The sequence below is a fragment of the Atta cephalotes genome (genome assembly GCF_000143395.1).
Source record: "Atta cephalotes unplaced genomic scaffold scaffold00048, whole genome shotgun sequence".
NCBI lineage: Eukaryota > Metazoa > Arthropoda > Insecta > Hymenoptera > Formicidae > Atta > Atta cephalotes.
Window position 1 is genome coordinate 660685 of NW_012130112.1, and position 16546 is coordinate 677230.

General features: G+C 35.9%; 1 protein-coding gene across 1 annotated transcript in view; it reads right to left on the reverse strand.

Moving 5' to 3' along the window:
• The window catches only part of LOC105622778, a 159351-nt gene extending 144877 nt beyond the window's left edge, over positions 1–14474 (reverse strand). The window contains exon 1 of the mRNA XM_012204190.1: positions 14331–14474. Coding sequence (XP_012059580.1) covers positions 14331–14474 — 144 coding nt within the window. The remainder of the gene's footprint in view (positions 1–14330) is intronic.
• Between the last annotated feature and the right edge of the window lie 2072 nt (positions 14475–16546).

Below are 16546 nucleotides of genomic sequence, written 5' to 3' on the forward strand. Positions count from 1 at the left end.
TTACGGTAAAACAACAGTCGGCGTCTCCACGAGGAAAAACAATTTAGTAAATAGCACCACGTCGTCTCTCTCTCTCTCTCTCTCTCTCTCTCTCTCCTTTTCCTGATTGCATACTCGGTGTGTTCCCTCGCATGTAAAAGTAGACTAGCGAGAGAATGGGAAAGAGCAAGAAGGCGCCCTTGTTCCAACCGCCACGCTTCTTTCGTTTATTTTATAAACACGGAAGTAATTCGTAGGCTTTCTCGCACACGCGGCAACGAGCGCGGTAAGCATGCGGTGCTTCGCCATGGGATCTACGCGGCGATAACGGAGGAAGAGCAGACCACCATGTCGCGACATACGGACGTCGTCCAACTGACACGCAAGGGAAGAGCGCTGCTCTCTTAATATATCTGTTACAAGAGATATCCATTCGATATTCTCAACAGCTATTAAGGATATTCATGAATATCTAATAAAGTCATTAGATATACTCTACATATCCAAATGTCCGTAATTCGAGATCTCATTAATATCCATAGGATATCTAAACCAATATATTCTCTCAATAGATATTTACATACATACATATCCATTGCGCGCGCGCGCGCACACACACACACACACACACACACACGCACACACACGCACGTACACGCACCTATGAATAAAATACAAAAAGATATACATATATATGTATGTACAATATCTCAGACTTTTTCGGAGTTAAGATATTTTATGTTGCTTTTACTTCTTTTAAGCCGGTATGAAAACTCATAGTTAGTTCTTGTTTTAAGATTGTCTTAAGTAATGTCTTAAGATGCTAATATAGTTCTGTATAATTGATTTATGATATCTTAAGATGGTCAAGAAACCGACTATGAATACGGCCTTATTTATTCTATAGGAGACCTTATTTATAGATTTGTCATTTCGTTCCTCTAGTGCTCAAAGTAGAAAAGTCACTTTGGTGGTCACATACAGTTATTCGATATCTATTAGTTATCCATAATAAATATGGACATCATATAAATATGTGATTATCCACTATAGATATGTAGATATCTATTATATTTTGTTCTGTAAATTAAATAACATTTAATACAATTTTGAAGAAATTATGGAGAAGAAATTATGAAGAAAAAGAAATAAAGAAAGAAAAAAATGGAAGATGCTAATGATACCTTGCGCACTTCTTACTTGTTCTTCCTATTCTTTTACGAAACTGACAAAACTATCATCTACTTTAGAGGTGTAAGGAATATTGAGAAAAAAATATCGAAAGAGGATATTTATTCATCATGTCAACAGCTTCGAAGTCCTAACACCTCCAAAAGTAATGTATTACTTCGTCGAAGTTTTGGATATTCGACTTTTCGATGACAGCACGCCAAGCGTTTTTATATTCGCCCCTGCCAATGCGCTTGTCCCGCTTCGTGCGTGAGAGAAAAAAAGCGGAAGATAGACAAAGCCAACGCGCACGCACTCACGCGAGACCAAAGTGATCATAGGCGTCGACAAAATCTTTATCCTTTAACATTTGATAGATATTGCATCTTGATAAACAAGATGAAAAAATATTCGTTATTCGTCGCTTTATATTTTTCACGATAATAATAATAAATATATTGTTATTCGATCACCTTTTCTCATGACGTTTTAAAAATCATCCTAATCATAAGAATGCCATTCAGAAAATAACAATCCTCAAATCGATCCTCATAGCTCTATCTACAAACTGTAACTCAAATTCTCGTTTCCCTATAAGTTTTTTATCAGAAACAGTTTCAAACGCGAGCCCTCCAATTCCCGCGGGGTGACGCCGATGCGATGGTGTCGATACACTCACTCATTCACTCCCTCACTCAGGGACTCACTCTACTTATGCACCACACTCTACTTTTTCCGACGTCACAAACGCGGGCTGCGTGCGCTGCTCGAAACGCATACACGGCAGATGGTACTCGTCATCATCGCATCGGAGAGGAGGCGTGGCGTGGCACGCTTTAATCGCTTAAAATCGTCGTTAATTGAAAACGAGTCAATTTACGGGTAACATGAGAGCCCCCAAAGGCGGGTGACGCGCAAACACGCGCGCTTATTATATTGTCCTTGAAAGTGGTTGCGGTCGGCGAACGAAGGGTTTAACGGGGCATCCCCCACGCTGGAGAAAAAAAGTCTATCTAGAAGTATAATGAGGCATGCGTGACGCATGACGTGGGTGAAGACGGACGCTCTTTTTTATCATGCTGCTGCTGCTATTGCTGCTGACGCATCGTTCGCCTTTTTTCTGGCGTGAATTTTTGCTGGGACTAGCGGGATTGCGATAGGATTATTATCTAAACAAGACGTATCCTCTGAGTCAGGGATTTTCGGGAATTAAAAGAAGAAAACAGTGATTAAACAGATCTGTTATCGTTGAAAGCCGCAATTAGTTTCTGGAAAGAAATAATTTCCTCCGTATCATTATATAAGATATTCTGAATTTTCCCGGTGATAGAGATTCGACACAAGTCAGGTAAAGGATTCATTTAAATTAAAGACAATTTCGCAAACGATTTAGACCGGTCGTTCTTTGGATCAATTTATCGTCGACAATGTATTTCGTGACGAATTATACGTATTATCGTATTGTTTCCATAAATTTTCTACGTACCTCGGGTGGACATTGTCGGACTGAATCGGAATTTATATCATTAGACGTGATTATGCGATTGTTTCCATATTATGACAGATTCACATGAATTCACACGACGTTTACATATGATCTATAATTAAATCCCACGTCTCAGAATTAATCGTATTTTTCCGTGATGTAGTAGATAAAAATATTCTCTGTGCTTCATAATATATACATCACAATTTTGAGATTTTAAATTTTGCAATTAACAAATAAAATAATTATAGTATACATTATTATATATTATTATATATATTATTATATATTATTATTATATATTACTACGAGGAAAAAATGTTGCTGTATTAGTGGAAAATATAAAAATATTGTACGAGAATGAGTCGATAATTAAGTTCAGAATATAAATATTTATATAATTTATTGAAGCACTACAATAGAGATTTACGTTTAAATTATTTTCCAACATATTATAGTTTCCTTGCTTTTCAATTTGATCTATTAACAAGCTCGTTATCCATGCACAAGCTTCGTTATGTTTTCTGAATAAAATGTTTTTGATGGGTCTCCCTCTCCCTCTATTTCTCAGTCATGCATTCACTACATTTTCATATTTTGATCAGCCACACATGGTTTTTCATATTTTGGTCAGTGGCGAATCGACAATCTCTGGGAAAATTTTTGAATGAATCAAACAGATGGTAATCACTCCCTCTCTCTCTCTCAAATTGCTGTTTGGTCCACTCAAAGATGTCCTGAAAGATTCGCCAATGTTCAGTGACCAAAGTATGAAATGTAGAGCATGCACGGTTGAAAGACTTGTAAATAATATTTTATTTCGAGGATATAACGAAAATTGTAGCAGCAACGAACAAAGTGTATTGAAAAGCACAGAGACTATATATGTCAATTTTATTGATATTAAAATAAATTTTATACAGTTGAAAAATTTCTATCAAATTTCACACAAAATGAACATATTGTAAATGATAAATATTATGTAAAAATTAACATTAAAAATATTACACTTTTATACAATCTGGAAACATATTTCTTCAAGATTAATGTTTATAATATGTTAACATATATCTTTTATTTATTTATCTTAAAATTTATTTTTTGAAATTTTTGTTATTATTTGTTCACTTACTCATAAATTGTGTTATTTTAATACTAAGAAACGTTAAATATTAATTTAATATAAAATATTCAAATAATATAATCACATTGTGTTGTTAAATTAATACTGAAGTATGTTAAAAATTCAACACAAGAATTTTAACAAACACCGGAACAGAAATACAAAACGTTTTTAAAATATATTCTAGATATAATTAGTTAATTATAAAATTCCGTGGCGTCTTTTCATATACTTCTGTTAAATACTATAATTCATTACTATCCATCATCCGTTTTTCTTCATTATTTCTTTTTCTTTCGTTCTCAGCTGCTCTTCTCTGTATATATTTTATTTCATTATTCTTATCTTAAATTTTTCGTTCTTTTGTTATTTATAGTTCTTCTTATCTATAATTTTAATTTTTCTGTTTAGGCTTTGCAGTAGCTGTATTATTATTGCTCGTCACTTGCGGTGCATTCAAATTTTTCCATTTAATCTCAATGTTTTCAACTTATTAAGAGTTGTAATGCATTCAATAATAAAGTTATTATTATTTTATTATTTTATTATTATTATTATTATTATTATTATTATTATTCTTACCCTCACACAATTTTATTATATGTATGTTGCTAACGCAATAATTTAATATGAAAAATAGGCCATTAGCAAGTAATATGCGCCGAGAACGGCTTCTTAGCGTTTACAAGTGCAAAAAGTAATGTATTAGTTGACAATGTTTCGTGACGAATGTCGCCGTATGGTTCCGACGTGGCGGCAAATTTTCCAAGCGCGCCACGACGAAATTTACGCCGCAAGGGGTGTAATTACGCAATTACGATTGTATCCGCATTATCGCAGCACCGGGGTAACACGAGGTTCCGGTAACCGGCCGGAAATTTACAAGCGGCTACGTGGCCCGTAATTGAATTCTAAGGCTCGTAATTAAGCGTATTCTTCCGTCGCTAGCATGGCCCAATGGGGCGCGGGTCGATCCCATTTGTTTTAATAGCATATTTGCGTCGAATCTCGATGAAGCGATCGGAATTCCGCGCACGCCGTCGCTTAATTTCGGCGCGTTTGTACCATATATACATGTGTGTGTATATATATATATATATATATATATGTATATGTATAAAGTATTATAAAACCGGTCGACGCGGCGATCGGATCAAAAATCGTGCTTCCGCACGATTGTACTCCAGATGACTAAGATGTTGCACGAGTCGCGATTTAATCGGCAACAGCAATAATTAAAAATCGGTTAATTTACGCGAGATTGTTCCAGGTGCCGCAGTGTATATTGTTAATTCGCTAACGGAATTCCCTTCCCTTGCACTGGAGGGTATCAACCGGTGCCAGGTGATAAAAATCGCTCCCTCGTCGCCGTTATTATTCTCCGGGTACGCGTGCAAGTCGTAAAATATGCTTTTAAAAAATTTCGCAACGTTTATTATTTTATAACAGAGTACGATTGGATGAAACGTGCATAGTTATATGGAAATTTTGTCATACCTATTTCCGAATAAGGAAGAGAGAGAGATTGATTGATTGACTAAGCATTTATTTTAGTTCTAGGGTAAACACTAGACAAAGAGAGAGAGAGAGAGAGAGAGAGAGAGAGAGAGAGAGAGAGAGAGAGTCAACGACTTGATCGGATACCTAATTCAGCTTCGTTTGAAGACTTATTGTTAGTTCAATATTGCAGCCGCGGACCTGAATCACCTTGCCCAGCGTTGAAACGCAGCACACGATGGTGCGAACTGCTGGCGGTTTAATCTATTCGACGGTTTCTGCAGATCGGTAACCCAGTTTCGCGAGATCGTTATGCCCGAGTAAACTGCATCTTTCATTAAGCTACAACAGCAACTACGTCCTAATTGAACGGCTCTCATTCGATCGGCCGACCCTTCGGTTAATTTAGCAGCTCCTCACACGGTGCATTATACGCGCGCACATCCTAGAAGAAGTCGATGGTAATTGATCCACAGAATTTTACAATTGTCGGAAAAACTTGCTAAATATAACTACGACACGGTTGGAAAATTGTATTAAATTTAATACATTTTGCGTGTATCGAATGGTTCATTTTAATTTTTTATTTAAATTAACACTTCGATGTAAATTACAAACAAATAATTTAATTTGATATAAATTTAATAACTTAAATTTGGAAATAAATTGTGTTGGAAAATGTAGTTTAAAAAAATATAAATTCTAAGCTAAATGTATAAAAGATGAATGTATGTTAATTTAACATTTATAATATGTTAAATTGACACATTTTATTCATTCATTTTTTATTTATTCAAAATTTAAATTTTTAATTAATTTAATAATTAATAAATTGTGTTATTTTAAAATTAAGAAATGATAAAATCCATTTAACACAAAATGTTCAAATAACATAATGACATTATATTAAATTAACATTTAAGTTATTAAAAATTCGACAAAAAATTTTAATAAAGATCAATTTTAACACAAGTACAATATGTTTTACTGTGAGGCGCATAATTATTAAAATAAAAATAATTGTCCATAAACAAAAACTTGAGAAATGTAGATACATTGCACGTACATTCATGTTCTATCAATTATATTTGTCTACAGGTATTTGTATTATTTTTATCTTCGCACATAACTGCGTCTTTTTATAGATTCCCCAACAGAATCGTATAAACTCTGCAATGATTTACGAATAAATACTTTACGCTGCGAATCATCTTCGTAGAAATCACGTTGAAATATTTTCGTAGCAATGGAACACAGCTGCGGTAAAATGTAAATCACACGCAATGTAAATCACTAATTTTATTTCGAAACATTAAACGGAAGTTTCGCACGATTTGCTGAGAAATGTCGTGGGCCGCATTACGTCACGTGTAACGCACACGACGCAGAAATGTTTCCGGGATTATTCCGCCGCGGGTCGAACGAGCTCCGCCGGCGATTATTTTGATTACCGGTTGCCGATTGTCGGATACCAGCCGCGCCGGACATTCTGGGCAAAAATGGATGGCGGGGTTGTCGGAATCCAAATAGGCTCGTTTAAATTCGAAATTTCTAGCACCGCCCTCCCCCGCGGTGCTGCCGCCGTTGCCTTTGCAATTTCGTAAAACGATGCATATGTATAAGCCGCGAAACGGTGGATTTAAATACTGGAAATATTTTTCCGCCGGTGTTATAAAGCGTCGCCGCGCGTAAAACTAAATCATCGTGACAAGGTTCTGCGTCTTTAACGAAGACCCGTTATTATCATGCTCTCATCGTGTTAGTGCTTTGTAACTCGACTCGATACAAATGTCTTGATTGTCGAGTCAAAGAGAATGGTGGAGACGTGATTACATAAAAGACAATGCGTATCTATTTATTTAAACTGTTTGCAACAATTCAGAAATTCTTTTCTAAAAAATAGCTTGAGGTGTAGGACATTTATTTTCCTTCCTGCGTGTCGCAGGATCATATTAGATATTATTTTGACAAATCCTTTAATTTACAGAGAAAACTATAACTTTCTAGTTTCTTGACACATAATAATAAGCGAATAACATAAATAAGAGAAAAAAATCCTATATTCTTGGTGTTTAATAACATTCATTCGCAAATTTTCAAACACTTATTTTTCACATTTCTCGACACACACGCGTTGTCATAAACTCGAGACGTTCTTCCGAAGAATTCATCAATTATTATGTTCGGTTTTTTAGCCCAAATTAACGGCAACTTGAAAGTAGTTGTCGGCCATCTTAAGCAATTCATGGAAAGAAAGGACAATTACGAGAATTGAATTACAAGTCGAGTGGTGATACCAAGTCGTTCTCGTTAATTTTCGAGTTTGCGTGTCATAGCCGTGGACGAACCGTCTGAAATTGTTTTAATTAAAGCATGCGCCGTATCTGTCGTAAATTAATACAATGCACTAATTGCCCTCACTGATACAATCCTATGGATACAATTGGGTACAACTCGCGGAACAATTCCTTTCATCTCGATATTTCTCCCTAATTGTCCCGTCACCGTGTACGAACTTGGCGTTCACAAATAACTCTAATGCTATTCGAGATCGTTGTTGCAAAAATAAAGCTATGTTTGTGTCGCTAAATTTGACTGTGAAAATCATGACACGTCCTTTAATTTTCGTAGTTAATTTTGTCAATGTTGATATAATAATATCATTTATTGATATTATTATAATGTGTAATATGATATAATAAAATATGTATAATGTATAAACACGTCTACAAATTATTTTTGAGATAAGTACTCGCTATTGAAAACAGGTTAAATTTTCACAAATAAGCAAGAAAGGAAATTTATTCGATCAACGCGAATCTTGGTGCCTATAATAATACGTTTACATAAATTTCAGTTTTCAATTTCCGAACTGCGCGCCATTTATTTTTATCGATCTTAAAACACAGTCCTGAACTGAAATAAAAATATGTAATGTATGATAAATGAACAAACTATTAATAATATTGGTGCTAATGAGCATCTTAAACCACTGTAAAGAATTTGTTGTGAAAAGTATCATCCCGGAAGAGAATTCAAACCCGGACTGAATTTTCTTCAAAAGTTTTATTTACCTCGTTTCAATCTTAATGCGCGCCACTAATGCTGCATCTTCTATCGCTCTCTCGATACTCTATACCTATACTTCACAATGCCAGGTTTTCGCCATCGCATCGCTCGTAAACGCTAGTATAACGGGGGCTACGAGCGCATCTACGTCGCGTCGTCGCGGTAAAAGCGGCGTCAATGGCGCGGTATCGTATCGTTATCATAACCGATTCGTGAATACCACCGTTCCCGGTAATGTTCCTCTTTTCGGGGCAGGAGCGTAGCGAGTAACTCGGTAATAGCTGCGTCGTTCGAACATTTCCCTTAATCAAGCGGCTGTCGCGTACCGCGATTTAACGCGCGCGTAGATATACATACGTATGTATACGCGCGAGCATATACACTCTGATGTTTTACCGCGACGCGACGCGACGTTTACCACTTTTACGTTTATATCCGACTATCGCAGTAGGGCAGGAATCAAGCAGAGTTAGAGCGGAGGAATAAATCCGTGTTGCGCGCCATGTGACTCGTCGAGCGTTTATACGCGTCGAGCGGACTGAGTGAAGCAGAGAGTGAAGCGGAGCGCACAGCTACAGCGTCCATCGCCCAACTCGGCTTAGTGCGTGTAGCGCGACCATAAACAACCGTGCAACTTTCACGAGGACTTTACCGTGGCCATTACAGCGACCCATTTCCCGGCGCGGTTCATGAGCGAGCGCGTCTCTCTCCCATCGCCTGAATCTCTCGCTCGCCAGCTCGCTCGCTCGGTCGGTCGCTGGCGCGCGTGTGACCTAAGCTTCGTAAGATAATTGTTCATCAGGGGTTGAGTGTCAGCCGCGAGTTTGCGTTAATGCCGGCCACACGCGAAATGACGCGACGTTATATCTACGACGTTATACGAAACTATCACGCGTGCACATCCTAGAGAGATCGAGCGCGTACGATGTACCTCGGCATTGTAATCTCACGCTTTGGAGGAGAGACAATAGCGCGATCTTGTATCTCGGATTCGCTGTTAAACGCGCATTCCTCTAAAGATCGGCTCAGAAACGTGAACGCGAAATATGCTAGATATTATACCTATTCTCAACGCTCACACATTATCTCCTTATCTCCATATTTCTATAAAAGTATTTAAATCGCTACATGCTATAGTTAGAGGTCTAAAAAAAAAAACCAGAGATTTTTCTTGGCGTACATTCTATTTGACATTAGCAATGCTCGCGAGTATCATTTTATCCTTGGTGTTTTTCAAATGTTAAAAAGGATAAAATGTTCGCGAATGACCTTTAAATGCGTTCTATAATGTGTCGCAAACATCTCGTCGTCAATCGCAATGCTTCTGACAATCAATAAGTGCATTCAGTACAACCGCTTACTGAGCACTCAGTGAGTTCTTATACCTGTTTGGTCTACATTTTTAGCTCTAACAGAATATGTCAACCAAATACAAAAGCTTACTAAGCGCTCAGTGAGCGATTGTAGTACTGAATGCACCCAATCAAAACGTCAGATCAGTGATTGTTGATGCTTCTGATTGATTGTCGAAGCATTGCGAAGTGTTTGTGATACATTATAGAACGCCCTTTAGAATAGTTTGATTAGCTATTATAACACAAAATAGCACTATGATCATGTAATTTAGACAGCCAATCAGTATACTGAAAAATATAATAGCAGCAAATTGACCTAACCGATTCAATCGCATCTTTGATTTTCTCTGACTTGATTTCTCCAGTCCTAAATATTTCAGAGTCCGCGATAGTCTGTTACGAATCAAGCTGAAGCTGGGATGTCATGTTACATATTGAGCTCTAGAAAACCAAAAATTCATCATAGAAGAATATAGTTTATATAATATAGCTATGTTCTATAAATAGACTAAAGAGTATGACCTGATTGACTATCATAAGGAAAAAATGATATCGTGCTCACGTGATTTAGACAGTCAATGGATGCATTCAGTATTACAACTGCTCACTGAGTGCTCAGTGAGCTCTTGCATCTGAGTGGCATATATTCCAATAACATAAACAGGTGCAAGAGCTCACTAAGCGCTCAGTGAGCGATTGTAGTACCGAATGCATCTAATCAGTACACCTCTAATCTAACTGATTCAACTGACTCGCATCTCTGGTTTTCTAGAACTCTAATCACTGGATTCGTAAGCGCATGATGCTTTTGTACGCAATATGTGCACAATATTGTGCACAATAGGTGCTTTACGAAACCAGTGTATGGAGTGAATATTGACGTTCATCTATAATCTAATATAAACATCATCTCGGTTATATTATATTATATTATTATATCTATATATTATATTATATTATATAATTATATCTTTTATAATTATATTTTTTAAATTGTACGAAAACTAAAAAATATTCTTTTTTATTTTAAGAATTAAATTTTGCGTATAGAGAAATGCTTTATATAAATGTGCAGTTCTTCATTACAAACACGGAAAATAAAATTTATAATGTTGTATATTTTACTTATAATGTTATTTATAATATTTAAATTTATAATGTTGTATATTTGGTATGCTACTGTTTGGTCATAGTTAGGGGCATATTTAGATTCCCATCCAGTTGCTCCCTGGGTGTCATCCTTGTTCGGTAAACAACAAGAATAGAGTAATACCTGGATGATACTGGGATGAAAATCTGAATAGTCTAGGTAAAGAGAAAGTTATCCTTCTCCTATCAGCTGATATTAACTTCACATTTATCTATGGTGATAACAATTTAAATACCTCTACTGAAATCTATGACTCTACCTTTGTTATCAGTAGAGAGATGCCTATGAGATATTTCGAAACTTTCGACTGCCTATCTCTTTGGCGTTTCAATACATTGCCTTACAGATAACACCTACTGGATTTGTACTAGCTCTTGGATGCCGAGCTCTTGCATGCGAAAGTATTGATAGCCTTTCTAACGCCCGCGGGCACAAGAATCGCCTTTCATGAATCACCATGTATCGCCGTGCCAGTTGATCTCGTATACATCAATTATGCACTTAAAGGGGATCCCCCGCAGCGTGCACAGTGAACAGATGCGCGCCAATCTTGAAACATCTCATATGAATGTCGGACATTTATGTGCCGTGATCCCATCTTTGTGCCTCTAATTTCGACGGGGAAAAGAATACCAATGGTGTATGTATATGTGACTGCATGATCGAAATGAATGTTCATCTTTCTCCATTTGTATTATTAAGACCTCAATTTATAGTGAGAAATTCCGAGAAATGGCATTAACGTCAGCAATAAGAGGAGCGACAGATATATTCGTTGTTTCTATCGCGTGCAACTGATAACGAGCTCTCGCAGCATATCGTGGTGGAGGGACTCTACATAAAATTAGCTTTTATAGATTGTTAAAAAGCATTATGTAATGCAGGTATTTTAATCGCTTAATTGAATATATCTACGCTTCTGAAATAATATTCGTGTGTGTCGTTAATGTTTAGCTACAACTAGGATACACTGTCACAGTTTAGTCTCCCTAAAAGAGTCTGACCCAATCTTGTCCTATTTTTGATCGTTTGGTGAAAAATGATGAAACCAATCAGATGATAAGCACGTGAAAAAAATGAAAAGACGGATGATATAAAACGATTTATAGAATTGTATAAGTGTACGTGTAAGTGTGCATGTATGTGCATATACAAGCGTATGCCATTTTTAATAAAACTAGAAGACTCTTAGGACCTTAGCATACAAAAAAAACTTAAATAGTAAGGCGTAAGCAGAGAAAATCAACATGTTGGATTGGCTATACTGTTTACATTATAATCAAGAAGTGAACCGTTGTCCAAAATTGTGTACACCAATGTACATCTACTAATGTTCAACTAATGTCCAACAAATAATGTTAACATTAATGCCCTAATAATGCCCATTAATGCCCTGGTAATGCCCATTAACGCCCTACTAACGCTTATTGTAATACACAATTCTCTTAAATAATACTCAGTAATTTTCCAAATCGATATATCGCAATGCCCTCAGCGATTTATCTATCGATTATGACCCTACGGTTTCTATTGTAATTGGTCCATTCGTTCACTGCTTATGTTTTACTGTTTAAGTTTTTTTTATGTACCATGGACGTGTGTACTTCTAGAAACATTATCATAATTTTTCGCCTTACATCTTACTAGTAAACTTTTAATTTTTTTCAATTTATCAATTAGCCCTCAATTTTAATCATCGTACTATATATAAATTTCATGCTGCGTTTTTTCACAGCAAAATACAATATTTTAATTCCTTGCCTCCCGCAAGTTGTATTCACTCCTCTCCACTGCTACTTTGTTTAACATCCGCTCTATTTTTCATTTCATTATTTCTCATATTACATAATATTTATTTTCTTACATGTGCATGTGTAAAATTTGTTTGCATGCGCTTGGGATTGGATGTGTGTGTGTGTATGTGCGTGTGCGCGCAACGCGTGTACATATACATAAATATCAATTACATATGTCATATATCATACTCTCATTTACAACTTAAATTATTATGCACGTATAATATCTATTTATGTATATAATTTTCTTCATTGCTATTCTGATGTTGTATCATTTCACACGTTAGATTTTTTTATTTTATTTCCTATTTAAAGTATTTCTCTATTTATTACATCATTATAAATTTAGTTTAGTGTTTGTTGATATATCTCAATAAATATTATTTCTTGTTACCTTCTTTCAATTTAAGTATATATTTAATTTTAGATTCATAAACAGCATTATCGCTGATATCTCATCTTTAGTGATGCAATTTTAAAATGGCCTTCTTTTTATAAAGTTTATTTTATTGTCGCTGCATCTCAATAATAATAATAATAATAATAATAATAATAATAATAATATTTTTTATATTTAACATCTAAGTAATATATGGAGAAAACAATAATTTTCCCGATTAAATTCAAGAGATGTATAACGATAACTTGTCCATCGCTTTTTTAATTTCGAAAGCAAACTTAACTTTGAATGGAACTTTAATTCGAGGCTCACAAAGATATTTAATGTCGAGTATCAAAAAGTTTCCGAGCACGCAGATGGTGTTGAATCCGAATTTTCCTGAGGGGAGTCAGTCTCAAAGTTGGCCAAAGAATTCGCGCGGATGAGAGAACGTGCGGACAAACTTAGTGCGCCTTACACACGGCGAAGACGAGCCAGATAGTCGCGTATCTCGAGATACTTAGTAACGGCGAGGTTACCACATAGTTATGAACGAGCACGCGTGAACCTCGAGCGAAAATAATGCTCGCGCGACCATGAATACGCGGACGGAATAATATAATATAATATAATGTAGTTGGCGGAATATATAATATACCTCTTCATGAACGTAAAAGTTGCCTCGTTAACTTGATTGCGGCACTTTGACTATTCGAACTACCTTTATGGCCGGCAATTAAAACCAAACGACGGGCATAGACAACCAATCGCAATGACCGGAGGTCTTGCTTTTCCAATATCACCTATCCAGTTATTTAATATATGTATAATACTATACAACTTACAATAATAGCGTAAAGAATATTAAAACGATATCAACGCATATAAGTATCATAATGTCGCTGTGGTATATAATCCTAAAACTTGAGGATAATTTCTTTTTCCGAGAATAAGAAGGAAATATCGATTGCGAAGTTACAATAGAAATATGACAGAATCCAATGTTTCATAATTCGCGAGCTTCTCGGATAGTTGTAAAAATCGGGAAACGAATATGGCGCAACATGTATATGTCTTTCACGAGCGCGAGATTAAATGTCGTTCTACGATCTCTCGCATTCTCGTCGGCAATACGCGCAATTTCCGCTCGCGATAGAAATCGACGTAATGCCGCATCTCTTGCACGAAAACTGCGATATCTGCGCGACACGTCGCGATTTTTCGACTTCCGACAAACAACATATACGTTTGTAGGGTTAAACGGAATAGCGCGTTACGTCTCGAAACTATCGCGCGGGGACCGGTAGTTCGCCGCAGCCAACTCACCCGCTGGGTATCGTAATTTCGTCGATAGTAACAACGGTAACAGACGCCGCCACCGCCGTGCCGCAGCGCATCGTTAACCCCCTGGCGTCTGGTTTTTCGCTCTCTCGCGCCAACCATTCGCCACCATGCCGGTTTATGCGCCATCGCGGTCGCGGCTTCCAATCTCTCTTGCCGATTCAACAATCAAGTACACAGAATATACTGAACTCGTGTTTACTTAATCCATATAACGGAACGGTATTCATGGGAAGCGAATTAATTAATAAGTGAACTCTATATCTGAGTGATTCAGAAATATTCATAGAGGATTAAAATCGCGAATGTACATTGAATTTTAGGAGATATCGACGAGCATCGACGCTGCTCTCGACGCTACCACTTCAAATTGTAAAAAAAATGTTTAATATTACATATAAAAATAATATATGTAAAAAATTTCATTTTTGAAACGCCAAAGAAACTGCACAATCAAAATCAATAGTATGGTCTTTCATTTTTTCAACAAACAATGAATATAATCTTTCATTTTTGTATAATTTTTTTTAGAAAATTATATATATAATAATATGCGTGTGTATGTGTGAAGGTTTATGATAGTTTTTGAATAAAAACTGGTCCAACTAATCCTGCTCTATACCTTATATCTCACAGTTTGTATGCAAATTTTTTATGTACAAATTGACAAAGTCCGTTAATTGCAAATTGTAAAAGACAGAAATAAATAGTCAAATTACGAACAAATTAAAGATCGCATTGCAAAATAAAAACAATTATTTATTCTCATTCCAGTTTTTATTTCACAATAGTCTTTAATTTGCTCGCAATTTGACCATTTATGTCTCTTTTTTGCGATATGTACAAATTTTTTAATATTATATAATATTATAGTAATATTCGAGATAATAATTTACTTATTTCTGCTGTATACGTAAAAAAAATCTTTTAATACGTAAAAAAAAGAATAATTTTATGGTAAGTTGTAACTTTCTACGTCTATTAAAAACATCTTTAATAGTAAATAACAAAATTATCCGTCAGATATAATTATTGTAATTTTATGAAACTTTTTTTACAATAAAGAGTGAAAGAATTACGTTATCTATCCGCAATAAAAGAAAGTTTTCGCAATAGCAAATTAAACGGCATTTTCAAATCAAGCAAACAGTAATGTCCGTGATTAATATCCATTTTATATAGAAATACCGCACGATTGTACGGATGGACGATTTATTACGTGATGGAGGAGTTTGGTCGCGAATAGATACGGATTTATTCGAAATCTCGTGTTATATACGGATGTAGGCAATATGCGGCCGTATCTGATCGTCGGAGAAATACGATGTTGAAAAATTGGCAGTATAGCGGTCCCGGTTAAAAGTCTAGGGGACAGTTAAACACGTATTATTACGCGCGCGTCCTTTGCACGCGCCCTCTTCTCTTCTCGAGACCGCGATGTGACTTCATATTTTCCGCGTCGCAAGCGTATAACACGAGCGTATGGAAATAGAAGCAGAAATGTGAACGCGACTATGACAGTCGTTTCTCGGATCCCACAATGTCGTTTGCATTTCTCATAAGCGTGCGGCTGTTCTTTTTTTTTCTCGTACATACGCATTTTTTATCTTCGTCCTCATATGCGAGTCACTAGTTCAAGAGAAAGAAAACAGAGAAAGAAAAAAAGAGAGAGAGAGAGAGAGATTTACTGTATTCTCTCTAAGCGTTCAAGTTCCTAAAAGCACCAGAGAAACGTAAAGTAACATAAAATTAGAAACATAAAATTAGAACGCAAAAGCGACATATGAAAGCAGATTATAAGAGAGTACATTAGATAATGACGCGCGCGGTCCTTCGTATTATTATCATTACGTAAGTAGAGTAAAAATGAAAAAAAGAAAAAAAATTCAATTTATTAATACACCGAGATTATTTCGATCCCTTAAGAGCGTACACGAATAATTATCTCGGGCAACATTGAACAATATTGGAAAAATGATTACCTCGTTATTATCGCATAAAGATAAAGACTGAATGTACTCATCCTGACTTTCATCAAAGAATGTATGCGTTAACAGAGAGAGAGAGAGAGAGAGAGAGAGAGAGAGAGAGAGAGAGAGAAGAGAGAGAGAGAAAGAGTACGTAACTTACGTTAATAAGACAAGACGAAAGAATACGAACGAAATAATAGACAGTAATTAATTCGTCCTTCTTACGAAACG